General features: G+C 43.8%; 1 protein-coding gene across 3 annotated transcripts in view; it reads right to left on the bottom strand.

Annotated features, from left to right (window-relative positions):
• Positions 1–19720, bottom strand: part of GUCY1A2 (guanylate cyclase 1 soluble subunit alpha 2) — a 205472-nt gene extending 185752 nt beyond the window's left edge. For all 3 annotated transcript variants that reach the window (XM_067567573.1, XM_067567582.1, XM_067567577.1), the window contains exons 1-2: positions 19197–19720; positions 3108–3169 (exon numbers count right to left, since the gene is read on the bottom strand). In XM_067567573.1, the coding sequence (XP_067423674.1) occupies positions 3108–3169; positions 19197–19451 (317 nt within the window). In that variant the 5' untranslated portion in view covers positions 19452–19720. The remainder of the gene's footprint in view (positions 1–3107; positions 3170–19196) is intronic.
• Between the last annotated feature and the right edge of the window lie 410 nt (positions 19721–20130).

Here is a 20130-nt window from a genome sequence, read left to right as displayed (position 1 = left end):
CCTTGCATTTAGCTGAGACACTCAGAAGGCCTGTCTATACTTAACATTCTGCATGATGTAGCATTTCAGTGAAGACACTACTTATGCTGACAGAAGGGGTTGTCCCATCAGCATAGGTAATCCACCTCCCAGAAAGGTGGTAGATAGTAGAACTGTCTACACTGAGGTTTAGATTGGTTTAACTGCATCATTTGGGGGTGTGGATTTTTCACACCCCCGAGCGACGTAGTTATACGGCTCTAATTTCCTAGTGTAGACCAGTCCTCGGTACGTTCCCCAGACCTGAAGAAGAGCTCTGCGTAGCTCAAAAACTTCTGCTGGTGAAAGGTACAAACTGGTCCAATCTTGTCTCTCTAAAATATGCTGGGACCAAAGCGGCTACGACACTGCAAACCACAAATAATAATCAATCCACTAAAGAAAAATGCAGGATAGCTAAGTAAGTTTATCACCCATTTCACTAATAAAATTTGGGCACAGGTTTTGGATCTGATCTTACTAAATACTGAGCCCTCCTGGCAGTGATGTACCTCTGCCTTTTTAACATGTCAGCGTGTGAAGGTGAGGGGCAGATCATGGTGAAATTTGCAGCAGCTTCAGACTAAGCACAGAGCCTGCTGGGACCTTGGCTTGCTTCCTCCCAGCTGAGCATGTTGGTTTCAAGATTAAAAAGTGCTGCAGAGGCTCCCGGCCCTGCTATTGGCTCTGCCACACCTCTGCATTCCTGCTGGCTGAATGAAGTCTAGGCCAGTGAGGAAGGGGGAAGAGGAGCAAGGTGAGGGAAGGGTGGGGGGAAGGGAAGCCAAGTGTTGCTCCCAGCTGTTAGGAAAATCAGGGTGAGGCAAGAGCTCCTCCCCTCCCCAAATGGTGCCTCTGTGCCCAGCGTGGGGGCGGAGGGGCCAGGTGGACGCTTGCTCCCCCCCATCAGCGGGATCCCTCAGCAGCCAGGCAGGGATGTCAAAGCCCAGCAGCCCTTGGCTGCCTGTGACAGCGGAGAGGGGGGCAGTTCCTCCAAGCGGGACCCGGCCGGTGCCCTGATCTGGCCTGCTCTGTTCCTCCCTTCTCCCCCCGGCCTGTACGCCACTGCCTCCTGGGTAAAGAGAGTGCTGCCTACTTCCCAGCAGGCCCAAAGGCTCCCAGCCTCTCAGATGCTGAGCACCTCCTGGGAAGCTCTGAGCTCCTTCAACTGCCAATGAAGTCAAAGGGAGTTGCTTGACACATTGCAAAATAAGATCATAAAAGTGTTTGACCCAGACCAGAGCGGAGTCAGTGCCAGAGGCAGGACTGGAATGAAGGAGTTCCTGGCGCCCAGCCCTGTGTTCAACCTACTAGACTGTCTCTCTCTTTCTAAAGTCCATGGGCCTGATTCTCCACTGCTTGCATCTTGTAGTCATTCACACTCGTGCGCAAAACTCTCCTATTCTGATTTTGTTAGCACCTATTTTACGCAGGTGTAAATGACTATACCAAGTAAAGAGCAGCAGAGAATCAGGGTACAGGAATTCACTCTGTCAGAGAGCAAGTTTGGCTCTTTATCCAGATAGGAGTATTGTGTTTTACACTAAAGTGTATCGGGGAGATCCTGCAGGCTTACACATGCAAAACTCCCACTGGGAACAGTAAGAATTGCAGGATCAGGCCCAATATAGTAAACCTAGAAGATAAGCAGATATTGGATTAGATATTGGGGATACAGAGAGTTGTAAAACTGAAGCAAAACATAGCACAAGTAGCAGGTGTAGCACCAGCAGCGACAGGTCTTTAGAGCGTGAGAGGAGCTGCCTTATTTTTGTCTCCATTAAAAATAAACAGTTCTGAGCCACTAGTGGCCATGAATTAAAAGCTGCATTGTTATTGTAAACGTGGTTTTTAACGCACTGTAATCCCTCCCTTTAGCCCCCCAAGATCTATTACTGTGAGACTTAAAGCAATCCCTTCAGTGATGAAAAAATAATTTTGCCAGACTTTCCCCTGCCTCCCCATATCTGCTCCATAATAGATGTCATAACTACCAGCAAAGAGATACACTTGATTCCTGGAGCAATGGCACTCTCTCTACCCTGGGGTGCATGCCAGACATGCTAGCATTACATAGCAGGATAGAAAGCCCTGTGAATTCTGACAAAAAGGTTAAAACATGTACAAGAATAATTCCCTCCAGCGTACGGAGTTTCTGACCTACAGCATGAACTTTAAATATACTTTTCACCCAACTTGAGTAATAAAAGAAAGAGTTGCCATTACACCTGTGTAATTAAATACAGTCACGGTCACTATACTATGTTTGGCACAACTGTTTAATTGATACAGTCTTGCATGCATCATATTCCTGCTCGATTAGGAATGGTATATGTGACAATAAAAATACTTGGGTAGGTAGGGAATAGACAGAAAACAAAAGGTAGCAGTGATTACTGGGATGATTAATATTATCCTGTCACAGTTACCCTATCCTCCCTCCCCCTCACCTGCTTATGTGTTTCAGTCAGCTGTCAGAACTTGTCTTTTAGGCCCTGAGCTGGCAAACGCCTCTGCCAGTGAGTAACACTAGGTGACTCTTCATGTACTTAAAGCTACTCACATGTGTAACTGTTTGCAGGATCAGGGCCCTAGATCGTAAGTTTTTTACGGCAGGGACTGATATTTACAATATGCCTGTCCAGCATATAGTACAATGGGGGTGTGGACTGGCTGAGACATAAACATAAACAATAATTAACCTCTTAAGCCATCTTGGCCCATAGGGTCACGGGCACAGCCTGAAAAATCTCATCCTCTTACAAAAAGGTTCCCCACACCCACAGTACATTCTACAATTGCTCCTCCAAGGGCTCAGTCCCACTCCCACTGACTTGAATGAAAGCAGGATTGGGCTGTAGTTATTTAACTGCAGCAGCCATGAGAGAGCTGAGGAGAGATGAAGAAGAACACAAAAAGAATTTATAATATTTATCATTACTGAAGAACGTGCCTAAGTATTTGTGAGCAAATTTAGAAAAGTTGGCCACCCAAGTCTACAACTTGGATGTCAGAAAGGTATTAATTTAACAGCTACCATTTATCTTTTATTCACCCTTCCAATAACTATTAGAATCTCTTCTACTTACCCAATAACTTGATGCTCGTAATACTGCAGTGTCCTTTGGAGAGTCTGCTGAATGGTCTGAGGCTACAGAATAATAATAATAAAAAAAACAAAATAATAATAAACAACCATTGTCAGCAAATCATCATCTGTCTCGCTCTCAAGACAATGTCTGAATAGGTGACTACTAATTTATCACTTAATATACTATTTGTTTTTCCAATTCTATACCTTTTCATCTTACATCTGCCATGTTCCCATCACAGTGATGGATATGTACTACCCCAGCAGCACTACTAAGCTGTTCTTATATTGCAAATACATCAGTATTTCATGGCTCTTTTATAAATAAAGTATAAGTATAAAATAAAGTATATACTTTACTTCACTATTTAAACATCAATGGATGTTATGATCTGGCAAAACTAATGCTGGCTGTGAAGCAACAGAAAACAGAAATGTGCAGGAAAAAAGAAGGCCCTTGCTTTATTATTAGTTTTCACAAAATATCACCTGTCAATAATCTCATCATTTTAAAATTAACTTTGATGCTATTCAATAACATGTTATTACATCAAGACGTAATCAATCAGCCTTTTCTTGGGACAATTTCATCTGCTCCAACTTCATCAGCAGGGAAGGAAATGGGCTTTTCTAAATCTATTTGAGACATACAGTAGTAGTAGAAACTCACAGAGAATTTGTTTAACATAATAAAGGAAACAGCTATTATGGCTCAGTTCTCTGACATGTTATGAACCCTCTCTTTGAAGTCAATAGGAGTTAAGGGTACTCACCACCTGCAGAATCAGGCCCTTAAAGAGCAAATTGTGAGAGGATTCAGGCATTTTTGTGCTATACATTTAATAAGGGCTTCCCACACTGTCTCTTTCTCATTATGAATTGCTCTCATGAGCTCTTTGGGTGATGCCAAGTACTGCAAACTACAAATGAGCACTTCTTGATATTGCCCAAATAAGTTATGAGAGCCCTTTTATCTTCCCAGAAAGTGACAGGCATTTATCAAATACATTATTAAGCACTTATATTTTAAGCTTCCCACCCATCCACCTCCTCCTGTCAGTTTAGCAGAGCCCACATTCAATGTTCCCGATTCTGATACACGAGATTCCCTGTTGACTCGGTGCCACATAGGATCACAGGATAACTAAATGCAGACTGGGTCAGAATCACACAAACTTGACCGGTAGGGAAATTTGAGACCAATATTTCCCTGCTTTTAAGAATAATTTCCAGCTGTCTTGGGAAGCAGTGGTGGAAATGCTTTTTCATTAGATCTGTTTCATTCCGGAACCAAGCACAACCTTGGGGCCCCATATTGTGCTGGCCCTATACAAATTCAAGAACTCTGGAGTTGGCCTTATCTCCCATTTCTGCCAGTGGGTTTGGAGAGGGAGGCAACTCCCTCCCTCTAAATAAATAATAAAATAAATAAAAAGGAGACAAACTGTAATTTAATCCTCCCCAGCAACAGCTCTTTGGGCCCATGGAATGTAAGAGCAGCCCGTGCAACTTTCAGAAGAGCTTTGTCTTTAAACAAAAAAACCCAGCAAACACCAAGAATTTGTCTGTGATTCTGAGCTTCAATCTGTAGAAATGCGTGCACTTGTAAAATGAAGTGGGAAAACAAAGTTGAAACTTTTAAAGAGGTTTTTATTCTACATCAGGTAATTACATCTCCTCTCAGTAGGAGTTACGTTTACTCTCCCAGAAAACGTTCAAATGTGCTCTTGCAAAACACACAGAATCTCCATATAAATGAAACCATCACACATCCAAGAGCCAGTCTCCTTCCATTTGGTACAGCAGGTGCTGAAGTCCTATGGGCCCAATGCAGCTGAAATGTACTTTGGCAGCTGCCGCCACACAAAAAATTCAGCAGATTTCCTGTGCTCTGCAGCCACAAAGATTAATCCCTGGCAGGGGTGAGAGGTACATTTTCCACTCCAGCAGCCATGACATGCAGAAATGGATATAGGAAAAGAGGCACTAACAGTTGCCCTCTCTACACTCTTGCTCCCCCAACCTTCTCCACACACTCCCACACCAGCTGTCCTCAGTATGATGCATACACACTCTACAAACCTGCCCCCTCTTCTCCTGCACCTACTCTGGAGTGAGATGGGAAAACAGTCTAACAGCAGCTTCCACTTGTTAAACGGCAGTTCCCCCTCTGGTTCCCTAAACTGCGTTGGGTCCAGAGGTGTGCAGAGACTTGGCTGCAGGAGCAGGGCTCCTGGCTCTGCTTTCTCACATTAAAAGGTTGCATATCTCAGTCTCTTAGCTCCAGCTCTCTTAGCTTGCCATACTGCATTCCTCACACAGGCAATACTCCCGCTGACTTCAAGATTTGGTCCTACAAGCAGGCTCCCAATCCTACGCTTGTTCACCAGTGCACACTGCATGGTCTCCTGTAGGGTCTAACCCGGCAAGAATATTCTGCACACTTTATCCATTGTCACTATAGGCCAGTTTGTGTGCATAAACTATTGACAGCATTTTATAACAAGCCACTTATTAATGAATCTCAGAAATCAGGAATGGAAAAGATCTGGATATAGGATTATGATAGTGTGTGTAAATATAGCCTTATATAATGTGTTCATCTTTCACATGAATGGTAAAACTCACGGGTCAAATTCCTTCTTCATTTACATTCATTCAGCCAGTTGTAACTGAAAACTGTAACCAGTTTGTAATTGTGCAAGGATAACTGTGGGTAGAACGTGAACCTGATGATTTGTTGTTCAGATAATAACTGTATAGCACTCAGTATGCAAAGCCACATTTACAAAGAATATTGTAAAAATATTTCAAATAAAGATTTTCTGTATTCACTAGAAATATCTATTTGATTGCGCTAAAGAGCTACAAATCACTCAAAGAATAAAAATCTGTTAGTGTTATTCAGCCCTACATTTATGAACATTTCTATGGGGTTTTAAACAGGAGTCAAAGTCAAAGAAATCCCCAAACTCTGAAAATATTTAAATGAACTGGACATTTATTTAAACTGAAGTCATAAGGAGAAAACACAATTCATTTTCTGAAGTGGTAACAGGAAAAGAAATTACCAAAGAAGTACAAATTAACATTAAAAAACAATCCAGCATAAATTATCTTCTAAATTAATCTCCTGTGATAATCCTTACATGTGCGTGTGCATGCATACACATACACCAAAACACGCATTCAAAATAAATGAAATAAACTAGACTGATAAAAAGAATACACACAGATCCATGTGAGATATATTTAGAGCACAAGTGAGAAACGATCACTAATGACTTGAACTCTTCTGAATTTAAAATTTAAATACAAATCCCCCTATGTAGTCTCAGATGGATATGACCCATAACACCCTTATGAAGTAGGTAAGTATTGTGAGAATTAAACTAACATATGCTAAGTATCGTATTATTATTCACTTCCTGATTGATTTATTATGCCATGTTGCTGTGCTCTGTTAAAAAGCTGCTCTTTCACTTCAGAGGTGGCTGCTTTTCCACTTCTGGGCAGTGTGACTCCAACATGGATATGACTGTGCCCACCCTTACTGGAATAAGCAATGGAAGGAGTGGGTATTAGGAACACCCCTCACTGTGCCCAGGTGCAAACGCCATCCACAATGGCAGCTTCAGTGCTAGGGCCATCCCGTCTATATTTTCCAAAGGAGACAGAGTGTGGGGGGAAAAGGAGGGTCTCCTCAACCTTCTGCAATTGCCAGCAGAGCTGGCTGGACACAGAATATACTGCACCACCTCCAAGTAGCACAATCCACCTGAGCTCTCTGGAGCTCCAGGAAACACAGTGTCTGTCTCAGGCCAAGTGCAGCCTTTAAGTATATAGGGCAGTGCACCTCCTCTCTGCTCCAATACAAGTCTGTGCCATAAAGGCACAATAGAACTATATATTTATTAGAGGAGCACTAAAGCTCACTGGCATCCTTTGAAATGGAAGACGCTACATACATGTAAAATAGTTATAATGTCCCTAAGACTCTGACTGCCAGATGCTGGGAGTGGACAACAGGGGATGGATCACTTGATGATTGCCCTGCTCTGTTAGTTCCCTCTGAAACACCTGGCATAGGCCACTGTCAGAAGATAGGATGCTGGGCTGGATGGACCATTGTTCTGACCCACTATGGCCGTTCTTATGTTCTATAATATTATTAACTATTCACCAGTAATTATAGTAATTTGCTCACATGTAATATATAATCAAAAAATCTTTAGTTTATAGTTAAATTTTCTAAATGCATTCAAATTAGGACCATCACCAAAAAAATAAAGACACATGGAACTTGCCATACTGGATTCAGACTTAAGGTCCATTTAGTCCAGTGTCTTGTGTGACGGTGGCCAACAACAGATGCTTCACAGGAAGGTGTAAGAACCATGCAGTCGGCAGATATGGGGTAAACTGTCCCCTACAGCAGGTCTCACCCTAATATAGATAGTTGAAGTTTTTTTCAAACCCTGAAGCATGAGGTCTAAGAATCCTTTCAAAGCTTTTGTTGGCATTAACTATTATAACTCTGAATATTCTTGATATCCATACAAAATGTCCTAGCTCTTTCTGAATCTTGTAGTACTTAGTCTCAAATTCCTGTGGCAATGATTTCCACAGTTTAATCACATGTTGTGTGGCAAAGTATTTCCTTTTATCAGTTTTGAATATGACACTTTAATTTAATTGAATATCCCCTTGTTCTTGTATTATGAGTCAGGGGGAACAGAAGCTCATGCTCCACCTCCTTTAGACCATTCACTGTTTTATATATTTTTATCATGTCCCTTCTCATTCACCTCTTTTCTGAGGTAAACAACCCTAATCTTTTCAATCTCTCTTCACAGGAGAGTTTGTCTGGGCTCTTGATCATCTTCGCTGAACCTCTATGAACCCCCTGTAGTTCAGCAATATCCTTTTTGAGAAAGAAAGAATTTAATTCGCTTGAGCGAGTGGCATTGCGACCTGGCACACAGGGTCACAATGCTGCTCACTCAAGTGAGTTTAGTTCTCTCCGTATGGAAATCCACGACAGTAAAATAAATAAATTCAGAAATTTCACCCCACCCACCAAATCTGGGCCCTAGCCATGTACCTGGTTTGCCTCCATGTTAATCCAGCCCTAGACACATCATTGATTTACATCAGGGGTAGTCAGTAAACAGATCGCAGACCAAAGCCAGATTGCCAGATGTTTTTGAACAGACCCAAAATCTTTTTATTTATTTATTTATTTATTTATTTTTGGGTATTATTTTCTCTGGAGTCTGGACCTTGACCTTAACCAAGAAATCTGGACTTTGATAAAAAATAATTGACTCTCCCCGCTTTACATAAAGTCATATTCTCCACAGCACTCATCCCATTCCTCCTGCACCATACATTAACACTAGGAAGGAAGTAGACCCTACAGAGTTAGCAATTCTAGAGGGCGGTAACAGGTGAAGAGAGAAGCCTTGTGCCCAGGGAATCTTAGCAGCTCTCCAGGGCAGGGCCTTAGGGAAAATGGTGCTGTGGGCAAACTTTTTTTGGCAGCCTTTAAGTACTGCTCCCCGAGCAGCTGGAGGCCGCTCAGCAGGCAGAGCAGCAGCTGTTGGTGCGAGGACGACACTGAAGGTATCATGCTACTGGGAGGATGGAGAGGAGATGCGTGAGAGTGCCTGGCTCCTGCCCCACAGTCCCGTTTTTCCCCCTCTCTCACCTTCCAGATGGGCACAGCCCTTCTTCAGCCTCTTGACCACAACACCCCCCAGCCATGGCACCCTGGGAGGTCGCCCCCCATAGAGCCAGACCTGCTCCAAGGAAGTCCTTAAAAATTTCTCCTTCTAGAAGCTAAATGGCTTCTCGCTGAGCCATTGAAGCACTTCCACTGTCATGCACTTAAAACTAAAGCGCTTAAAAATGTAAGCACATGGAAGTTAAGCACTGAAGAGCGTAATTGGCTTAGCTAAAAACAACTTTGCTTCTATCACACTTTTTTTTTAAGGAATTCAGTCAAGTCAGGGGGTCCCCCTAGACTTCTGTACCCGGAGGTGTTGCAAAGCTGCCTCCTAAACAAATCAGTTCTGCACATTGCAAAGCCAAGTCTTTAGAGAGCTCGGCCAATTTAGCGCTTCACTGTTTAAAATTTTATGCGCTTGAAACTTTTAGTTTTGAGTCACTCAGCTGGCTGATGTTTTCGTACACTGACAGCTTTGCTGCTGGTTATCTGGCATTAATGAGGAATGCTTCTCTTTTTTTTTATTTCATGTTTCAAAATACATTTTATTCAAAACTCATCTGTGCACAAGTGATTATAGATTTGTAAATCCGTGTCAGTTGGTGGGTTTGGCAACTGGCCTCTGTGAGGGAAAAGTAGCTGAAAAGTCATTCTGATTTCTGGTCGTTTCTATAGTATATATCCCTGTACTTTTGAAACTCTCCAAAATCATTCTTTTCTTAGCCACCTGATCACAGAAATATTCATACCAATATCTTGTGCCTATTAAAAGCTGAGACAAATTAAGAATCAGATCTCTGCTTGCAACCTTAAGTTCTAAGCCTTTATTCACATTCCAGAACCACCCAGGAGTTGGGAGAAAAGCTGGGTCAATCACTGAACCTAGGGGGCCTGCAGAAACCAGGGAAAGATGGAGGTTCTGATCTACAATGTGCAGGCACTTTTAGCACCTGCTGGCATTGCAATGGTCTAATAAGGGGAATTCTGCTCCAATGGACATGGTAAAGTCCAGCGGAACCGGACTCTCTTCCTACACACCACATGTACCACCAGGAGAATGGACAGGGAGAGCACAGGGATCCAAGGAGACGATGCAGGTGTGGGGTTGGAAAACAGTATTACCAGTCTCAAACATTTGAAAATCATGAGTCAAGCCCCGCAGTGAAAAATCATGAGTTTTTTAAAAATAAATAAATAAAATTGGGGGTGTTTTTTTTTTTTTAATATATATATTTGCCTTCTGGGTCCCGAGCTCATAGGGGTGAAGTCAGTTCATATTCTCAAGCTTTTCTCTGCAACCACAAAGGACAATTTCATTTAAAAAAAAAAAAAAAAAGAGTAAGCCAAGATTCTCACGCAATCTCTTTATTCTAGCAGCTGGGACTGTAAGGAAAACACCCAACGTAGAAGACTTACAATAAGAAAAAACCCCACAGGGGAACCAAGCAGCAGGGTTAGCGATGTGGAGCCAGCAGTGCTTGCAAGTCTGGTCCCAGTGAGGGGGGCTGACTGGGGAACCCGGACAGGGAAACTGACAAGGAGGTAAAACAAGCTGTCCAGTAGCACCATACAGTGAGTCAGCAGCACAGCCAGGATTAGCACTCAGGGCTAGCTGTCATCTGATATCTAACCCCATGCGCTTTCCTCCAAGCCACACTGCCTTCTAACATAAATCCCCTCTTGTGTACTTTATGTGTAAACTGTTGTGAGCACACACACACACACACACACACACACACTCACACAACACCCCAAAGCAAAGAAAAACTGTTTTTTATTTAATAAGTAACAAAAGCTATAGAATGCACAAATACTTTGCCTTGGCTATTCTTTGCCTATAATAGTGCGAGCTCTTTGAAAAAATAAAATATAGAAAAAATAAATAATTTGCATGTATACAGCTGCCTTTCTACTAGAAGAACCACAGGCCTTCAGGATGGAAATTGCCTATTATATAATCTAGTCTAACTTGCAGGTCTCATACATGCAGGGAGGAATCACTTTACTCCTCTTTGAATTTCAGCTACATATGGGTTGGAAAAAAGAGATTCTATTCTGTGCTGCAGAAGGAATACATCCTCCAAGTGAAAATATAATACATAATCTATTTCTAATACTAACTGTTCATCTTTCAAAGTAACTCAAATCTATTATGTAAAACCATCATTATACTATAGAAGACAGGTTAAAAATGAAGGGATTTACATGTCCATTTCTCGAATCTCCCTCCACCACCCCAAAAAGAATCCCTTATGTTAAGAATATAAAATACCAAATTTTCAGAATATAAATTATTTCAGTGTTATATGCTACGCTGCACAGAGCAACTTATCCCTTTGAGGGCTACAGACAAACTCCACTTCATTTTTTCCTTCACTTCGAAAGTTAGTTTTGTAGTTTGTAAGTCAATACTCATGGAAAGAATTTTAGTCATAATTAACTAGAATGACTTATTTTTATTCAAAGCACATTTTAACAGCATTTACAATCAAGACGGGGGAAGGACACTTTATTCACTGCAAACATTGTAAGATCCACAAAGAGCTTTTTGATATTATATCATTGTGAAGAAACATCTCTCTGTTCTCAAGCAACCACACGGGAAAATAACCTAGGCCTCATCTATGAAGGGAATTTACCCTAGTTTAGTTACAGCTATTGTTGCATTGGCACTTAAAATAATGGATTGACACTTAAAATAATGTATATATTTTGAGAAGGAAATATGTTACCTAAGCCATTCAGACAACAAAAGCATACAGAAATGTAAAAAGATTTAGTGCTATATAATGCTATAATTTTCTTTCCAAAAACATCAGTTAAATGCTTGAGGGCATAACCTCCTCTAGATGCATGCCTAATTTCCAATTGATTAACAGGAGTTACTCTACACACCTCTAGGGGAGTCTACGTCCCTTATATGGGCACAGAGTATGTTACTTTCAAATCAGTGACAAACAAGTTTCTTCTTATTTTAATTCTATTTTCAGCCCTACCCTGGATACAAGTCAACATAAAACTGGAGCAAATGTCAAAACAGTTGCAAGGAACTAGTGTACTGTAGAATAATAAACTGTATTTTCTGTACAATAAAAATCTTATTTGATGGAGTTAGAGTACTGTTGCCTTGTATCAGAGTCCTTGAAAGGCAGAAAACTATGCTGAAAGTGAAGAACATAAAATATCATTTCTAGTTATAGTTCATTATAATTTATGTCATCGCCCAATGTCAAAATTAATCTTTTGAAATGAGGCATAGCAATAAATTTGGCAGCATAAGAAGAACAGAACTTAAATTTGAGAGAGATGTACATATGATTATGCCAGTATCTTAGCTACGAGTGGGCCTGGGTGGGCCATGGCCTACCCACTTCGAAAGCAGGCCCACCCAATCGGTTGCCGAATTTCTGCTGCCGACGCTCCGCTTAAGCTACCTTGGCAACTGGAGTGTTCAGCAGCTTAGTTTCTCAGCTGGTCACTGCCTGAACTTCCGGCGCCGAGCCACGTGACTGGCCGGTCGAACTTATGCCCACCCATATCAACCACAGGCCCTGCCAAAAAATCACTTCTGGCTACTCCCCTGGATTATGCTAGTTTCATGGAGGATAAGTCCATCAATGGCTGCTAGCCACGATGGTCAGGGATGCAACCCCATGCATCGGGTGTCCCTAGGCCTCCAAGTGCCAGAAGCTAGGAGTGGATGACAGGATAGATCATTTGATAATTACCCAGTTCTGTCCATTGCCTCTGAAGCATCTGCCATTGGCCTCTGTCAGAAGACAAAATACTGGGCTAGATGGACCATTGTTCTGATCCAATATGGCCATTCTTATGTTCAGTTAATTTCTCACAAACTAGGTCCTGCTGGAAAAGTGTGCAAATCAACTTACATGCTAGATTTCTGGAATTTTTTGCCCAGACTTAGAAAACATGGACCATTCCAATAAGAATAGCTCCTACTGGTTTCAATGACAGGTGGATCAGGCCCTGATGTTCCCACTAGACATTATCTTTCACCATCAGCTGCTCAACACAACAAACACTGGGCACTGTGTTCTTCCCAGCCCATCAGATTTAAGAGCCTGCTTCTTTCAGCTGAGACTGGGTGTCATAATAACCTCTGTTCTCACTTTCTCCTATATTCAGCTTTTCTGCGCACTTGGTAAAACAGTCACTCCAGGGTGGCAACAGGATTATCTTGAAATGATGACAATTTTCCATGTGCACACTGTTTGTTTGGGCAGGATAGGCCTGACCACCTCTCTCATGCCACCTGAATACTCTGCTCCCTTCCACCTCCTGCACACTCCACTTCCCCTCTGCTCACAAGCACTCAGACCAGGGAGAATATAGAGATTTGCTCACATTGCTTAGCACTGAGCACTTTTCTCCAAACTATGCAGAAAGCTCTCTTTGCAAATACGGCCCAACTTCCTCTCAATTACTTCAATTAAAAAAACTGGCCCACAAGGAGCAAATTCTGAATGCTTGGTGCTAGCACGTTAAACCATCATACATTTCAACAGCCTGCCCCAAAACATCAAGGCACCAAGGGAGAATAGATAGCACAGATTCTGGGACATCTTTACGACCTTAAGTCACAAGGGCTTTATTCTCATTTACACCCGGGTCACTTTACCCCACTCTGGCAGGATACAGGAGCCTTAAAGTATGAGTAAATTACATTTATAGCCACTTCAAGGCCCATTAATATGATAAAAGCAGTATAAAGTGGCTTTCAGGTAAATGAGAATCATGTCCCTCAATGTCTTATAATAACCTGACCCAGACAGAATCCTCAAAAGGGAACTTTTTTAAACAGGAATTTTAGAGGAAAGCTCAATCAGGTGATCTGAAAGTGCAAGAAATTGGTTCTTTTCAGTTCTTTGGAAGAAAAACTCCAGAAGTGGACAAAGTGGGATGGACTGAATTACATTTTAGAACACTGAAAATAAGTTTAAAAAGCAAATCTTTCTATCTTCTGCAAAAAGTGATATCTTTGCAATGGCAGCCTTCAACTAGACAGCCACATCTGACAGTTTACAAGTCAGAAAATTCAGCAGCTAATTTTCTTTATATTTTAGCACAAAATAGCTCAAGTAGTTCATGAATGCATTTTTTTCCAGTTGCGTTTCATTTTCCATTGGCAGTTAAATACTTTTCTATTTACCCAATCTGTTACATATTTTACAAGAGCCAACTACTGCATTGTTTTGGAGGGGCATAATATTTAGTTATGCTTTCATCTCTTCTTTTATTGTGGTGTACTTCATGTCACAGATCTCCCACTCCACACTGCCACACACTTCTCTCTCTTGCATCCTGGATGCTCTTTCTCATTCAGCACCTTTGCACCTTGGATGCTCCTTCTTTGTCTGTTCCTCTGCCCCTCAGATGCTCCCTTGCACTCAGCCCTCATGCCCTATTCTTGTTTTCACGATCTTGTATTGTCTTGTCTTCACAGATCAACTCTTTGTAGCCTTTGCTACCTCCCGATTGAAACATCCCCACAACAAGGATCCCTCTGCATGCCACAGCAATATTACACCACAAATAATCTTTTCCTCCATCAGTGCAAACTACAAAATAGATACTATTCTGCATCCGAACTTTAGCTATCTCTGCACTAACATGTGGAACATAAAACTACGGCTAAATGCAAACACTGAGAATCTATGGTGTCTTTCAATTTGAAAGCATTTAATACAAGGGAGGGAAGATGTGTTGCAGAATTCACTCTGGAAATGAAGACACTCAGCTGTTCCCTAGTATATGTGATCATTCAGATCGAATTGTCAGAATTAAACAATGGACATTGCCCTCTTCTCCCCTGTTTCATATCTGTGTAACTCAATTAACTTCAATATAAATACTCCTGATGTATATCAGTGTATGGGAGAAAAATGGTTGCAAAGTATTAAACATAAGGGTGACTTGACTAATTGTAATAGCAGTACTCTGCTGAAAACAGCACTACAGCTGTAGTTGTGCTGTTGTGTTATTATCATTGAAAAGACTTTCAACAGAAAAACAAATCAAAATCATGTTTTGGACCAATTATTTCTAGAAGAGATTCTCCTTTCACTTACACCATGTTTGTGCTAGTGTGACTTTATTAGCTTAGTGGAGTTACTCCTGATTTCCACCAGTGTAAATGAAATCAGAACCAGGCACCATATATCTAGCACTACCTGCTTGGATGACATTAAGACAGAGAAATTTTAGGTAAAAAAGAAATCCAGCAGTAAGAACTATTGGATTAATGTCCCAAAGAAACCAGTGGAAGACTGATTGCTTAGGACTTTAAAACTAGATTGGACAAAACCAGCACAATCATGAATGAATAAATCTGTAATGACAGGAAGGTGGACTAGATGATTTAACAGGTCTTTCCCAACTCTAGATTCTATGATTCTGTGTTTATTCTTCAAACTAATGCAATGATTAACTAAAATTAAGCTGTAAACCAGTAGCTGGCTTTTACAGCATCTCACTACGGGATCACAGTCAAAGCTGTGAAAATACAAATGCTAGAGTTATCAGCAATAGTAATACTAGATATCTAAAAATACTATACTGATACTGAGCTACCTCAGAATATTTTGAACATTGGGTAAAATTTGATCCAGTTATACCACGTGTAGTACTATTATATTAAATAGCTTAATTATTTTATAATAATGCAAGACAGGTCACCTGGGATGCTGTCTATTAATTTCAGCATTACAGGATCAGATTCCCTCTGGGGAGGGGAAAAAAATCAATGTAAGAGAAAACCCTACACTGAAACTGCACAACTATTAACTATGTAATGCACTCAACTTTCCTTGTTAAACAGGTCTATTTCCAGCTACCCAATCCGAGTCATACTGAACAGAAAGGAGTACTATCCTTCACAAGCAAAGTATCTCAGTGCCGCAATACTATGACTAGAGATTAGACAGGTAGATAATTTCCAATGCTGGATAATAGAATACAGGAAGGCACAGTGATTGCCACATTATTCAGCAGATATTATCCGATTATAGATGAACATACTATTGGTTGAAAAAAGAAATTGGTACCTTAATATGTTAGAGTAATCTGTGTCTCTAAGAACCAAATATTCAACTGCCGCTGAAATATAGTGTCAGTGGAAATTTTTGATCCTCATACATGTGATTATGGGAGCTCAACATACTCATGTTATATGGGAGAGAATTTTTTTTTACGTAAAACCACAACACTGGAAATGTTTGTGTCACTGATTTTACCGTCTTCCAAACCAACAGAATCATATATAGGAAGTTCAATCCAAATTCAAAATTAATGTTAACATTCACAGCATTTTAACATTCTTTCTTAATTCTCAGATGTAGACATGGTTATTCAAGTAAACATCAACGATTGATTTTAAAATAGCATTTTAAGAGACTGATATCTTCAAACTGAACGCATTTCAATGAATGCTAGAACTCATGGCAAAGCTGTCACTCAACTTGTTTTTATAACAGAAAATTCAAAACGTTTTACCCTGTTCAATATGGAAAAAAACCCTACATGTTAAAGAACATAAGAACAGTCATACTAGGTCAGACCAATGGTCCATCTGGCCCAGTTTCCTGTCTTCTGACAGTAGCCAATGCCAAGTGCCAGGGAATGAATAGAACAGGTAATCATCAAGTGATCCATCCCATCAGCCATTCCCATCCTCGGGCAAACAGCAATCCCTGCCTATCCTGGCTAATTGCCATTCATGGACCTAGCCTCCAAGAAATTATCTAGTTCTTTTTTGAACCCCATTATTGTCTTGGCCTTCACAACATCCTCTGGCAAGGCGTTCCACAGGCTGACTATGCATTATGTGAAGAAGCACTTCCTTTTGTTCATTTTAAACCTGCTGCCTATTAATTTCATTAGGTGACCCCTAGTTTTTGTATTATGAGAAGGGTAAATAACACTTCCTTTTTACTTTCTCCACACCAGTCATGATTTTAGAGACCTCTATCATATCCCTCCTTAGTCGTCTCTTTTCCCAAGCTGAAAAATCCCAGTCTTATTAATCTCTCCTCATATGGAAGTTCACACCTCCTCTTCAAGACAGGAAAAATACGTATATCAAGCACTACTCACGTTTTGGGTGAAGTAGGAATGTTTTAGGAAAACATAATACGTCATCAGCAGTTAGTTACAAATGCTTTATAATTATTATTCATTTTTAAAATAATTTATTTTAAAAATACTGTAGGTTTTGAACAGGCTTTTTTGCAGGATGGGAATTCAAACTGAAATTACATACATGACTAATAGGATAGCTGAGGATATTTTTTTCTCTCTTAAACCTGGTTTAAGTTGCTTAAAATAAACAGACTAAACTGCATGACAAGGGGACACTGCAATTATGCTAAGTAATATGAAAACCTCTATGTCCCAAGTGAACTAAAATAACTGGAAAACTGTTACACTTAGGCACAAAAGTAAACATTAATTTTAATCAAAATAACTAAGTCATTACTTACACCAAAAACAAGTTCAGGGTTTTTATCATTTAAAAAACATTTTATTGTGTACTAGTATATACAGATCATATGCAATTTTTAATTATGATTCTATATTTGATTGCTATTTATAATGTGTAATAGTTCAAAGACACTGAATCCTTCCCAATCTCTGTTCATGCTACTTGGAAATGCCCCTATTTTTTTATGGCCAGTAAAACAGCTGCAGCTCAGCCCACCCTAAAGGTAAAATATAAGCATGGGTTGACTTTCCATATCCCTCCCCTTACTAGAGCAGTATGAAAAGGAAGATAACCAACAGCCCCATTTTAAATGATCTACGCTAAATGGTTTGAACAGGTTAATAACTCCTCATTCCCTGCTCAGCCAAACTAGATTCCAGCAGCAACTCCTGGAGCTCTGCGCTTTTTATTATTGCTCAGCCCCTATTTTCATGGAGATGCCCCCAGTGGTACCAATGGGGGTGGGAGGGAATGTGCCACCCCCCACCCCAAAAGATTTTTTGCACTTGCTCAAAGTTTCATAGGCCACTGAGCCATGGGGTCCATGGCCCAACCACTATTAAGCAGCAGTCCTCTACTAAATCTAGGGCTACTTCTAAATCAAAACGGCTGCTAGAGTGGGCTGCTACTGGAATGGTCCAGAGCAGGGCACCAGCTGTGTGGTCCTAACACCAGTGAAATTAGACCCAGCTGGAGCGGTGACTGAGACACATTTCAGTGAGTGGCACAGCAGCCTGGTGCAGGTGGTTTTGCAATGCCTGATGCCACTGAAATTTGGCCTGGCTGCTACTCCCTCCAGACAGAGGAGCAGCCAAGCCAGACGGTGTTGTGACCTGGTCCAAGGGAAGTCCGTTTCTGTAGGGCAGAGCACAGGGGAGTCCTAGCTCTGAAGACTGGACTCCTAGCAGTACGGCTCAAGCACGGTGCGGGTAATAGAGACGGGAGGCTCCCGGGCTGAGGAAGACCCCAGGTCCCTGGGCGGAGGAAGGGGGGCTGGAATTTCCCCCTGCCAAGAAGGATCTGAATTGGGCCACTGCACGAGGCCCAAGAGCTGCATCAAAAGGTCTGATAAGAAGTGGGTTAAGCACTGTCTACACTTGCAATACGGGCGAGAGGAGAGAGTGAGCGACTGCCGGGGACCCCCTGCCCACAGGGGAGAAGGGCGCCGCAGGTGGCTCCAGGAGCAGCAGAAAGCAGGTGCACAAAAGGGGCTGGGGACGAGGCACCTCGTCCCGCCCAGCCCGGCTGCGCAAGAGCGGGGACTGCAGCTCCGGGGCATCCGCGCTCACGCCGCCCTGCCGGCGCTAGCTGGCTCGGGGGCTGGGGGAGGCTGGCGTAGGATGCGGGGATCCGGCCAGTGAGGCCGGTGCAGTGTCCGGGAGGGTGGCTAAGGCAGGGGGGGTGCAGGGGCTGGGGGTCTAAAGGAGGCGGCTGGGGTCGGGGCAGCGAGGAGGACATAAGGGGGAGAGGGATCCAGGCACAGTGGGGGCATATCGGGGATGATCTAGGGGGCCAGGCAGGGGAGGGGGTATAGGGGTACATTCGGGGGGGGCGAGATATGAGCAAGAGGGGGGCTATCGCGGGAGAATGCTCAGGCAGCAAGGATATAGGGGTCCGGGCAAGGCGGGGGAGGGAAACAGGGGTCGATTCTGGGGGCTGGAGGGGAGGAGACCGGAGTCCGAGCAGGGGAGGGGGTATATGGGCCCGGAGTCCTTAGCTGCAGCCCGCTCCCGCTCCCCAAAGGGGAAGGCAAGGGATCTGCTACGAGAGCTCCTCGCCCCAAGGCAGCGCGCTCGGGCGGCCGTCAGCCCCGGCCCCCGGAGTGCGACACGTCCCCTGCCCTCGCCCGGGCTATGTACCGTGGGAGCTGTCAGGCGGCTGATGCTCTCCCCGAGCGAGTCCAGGTTGACCCGTCTCCGGCGCGGAGCCCTCCTGGCTCCGGCAGCAGCTGCGGCGGAGGCGGCGGCGAGCGGGTCCTGCGGGCCGGGCGGGCTCCGGCTGCCGTTCCAGCAGAGCCTGGACAGGGGACATTCGCCCTCCTCCTCCGGGCTGGTCTCCAGATAGTCCGAGCCCAGCGAGCTGAAGGACTCCGAGGAGATCTTCCTGCGGGCCATGCTACTGCGGGCGCCGGGCGAGCATCAGATGTGCAGCAGGGGCAGCGCGGCGGGGCTGCCGCGGGGCTCGGCCGGGCTGCGGGGACCCGGGGGGCGGCTCATGGCTGGAAGTTCATGCCCCACCCCGGGTGCCTGCCTCCCTCCTCCCCGGCTCCTGGCGGCCGGCGGGAGCGGGTCCCTGCCGTGCTGCTGCAGCCCGCTTGGCCCCGGCTCAGCGCCTCGCGCGCCCTGGGCTGGGGGTGCCGCGCGCTCCTCCGACCGCCGGGCTGGGCGGCTTTAAAGCAGATGCCGCTGCCGCTTGGCTCAGCCTCTGCCTCCCTCCCCGCCCCCGCCCGCCGGAACCACGTGGGGTTGGGAGGCTTCGCTGCGCTTCGCCTCGCCCGTCGCCGCCGCTCGGAAGCCGCAAGGGCACTTTCCCGGGACTTGCCGCGGGCACCCCGCGCTGGGGCCGGCCTCTGAACCCCCTGGGCGTGCGATGGCTCCGGCTGTCGGCCCTTACCCCACCCCGCTGCATGCGATGGCGCAGGCTGTCAGCCCTCGCCTTCCTGTGCATGGGGCTGGGACTTCCACCATCCCCCGTGGCCTGCATGCAGTGCCCCGCCCCAGACGTGTCCGCATCACCCAGCCCCACGGAGCTCCGCCTGCGGCCCCACACCCCACCGCACCGTACCCAGTGCGG

The sequence above is a fragment of the Emydura macquarii genome, unplaced genomic scaffold (genome assembly GCF_026122565.2).
Source record: "Emydura macquarii macquarii isolate MOO-44397 ecotype Brisbane River unplaced genomic scaffold, CSIRO-AGI_Emac_v2 contig_318, whole genome shotgun sequence".
NCBI lineage: Eukaryota > Metazoa > Chordata > Testudines > Chelidae > Emydura > Emydura macquarii.
Note: the sequence above shows the minus strand (reverse complement) of the source record. Positions and strands in the feature narration are given on the sequence as shown.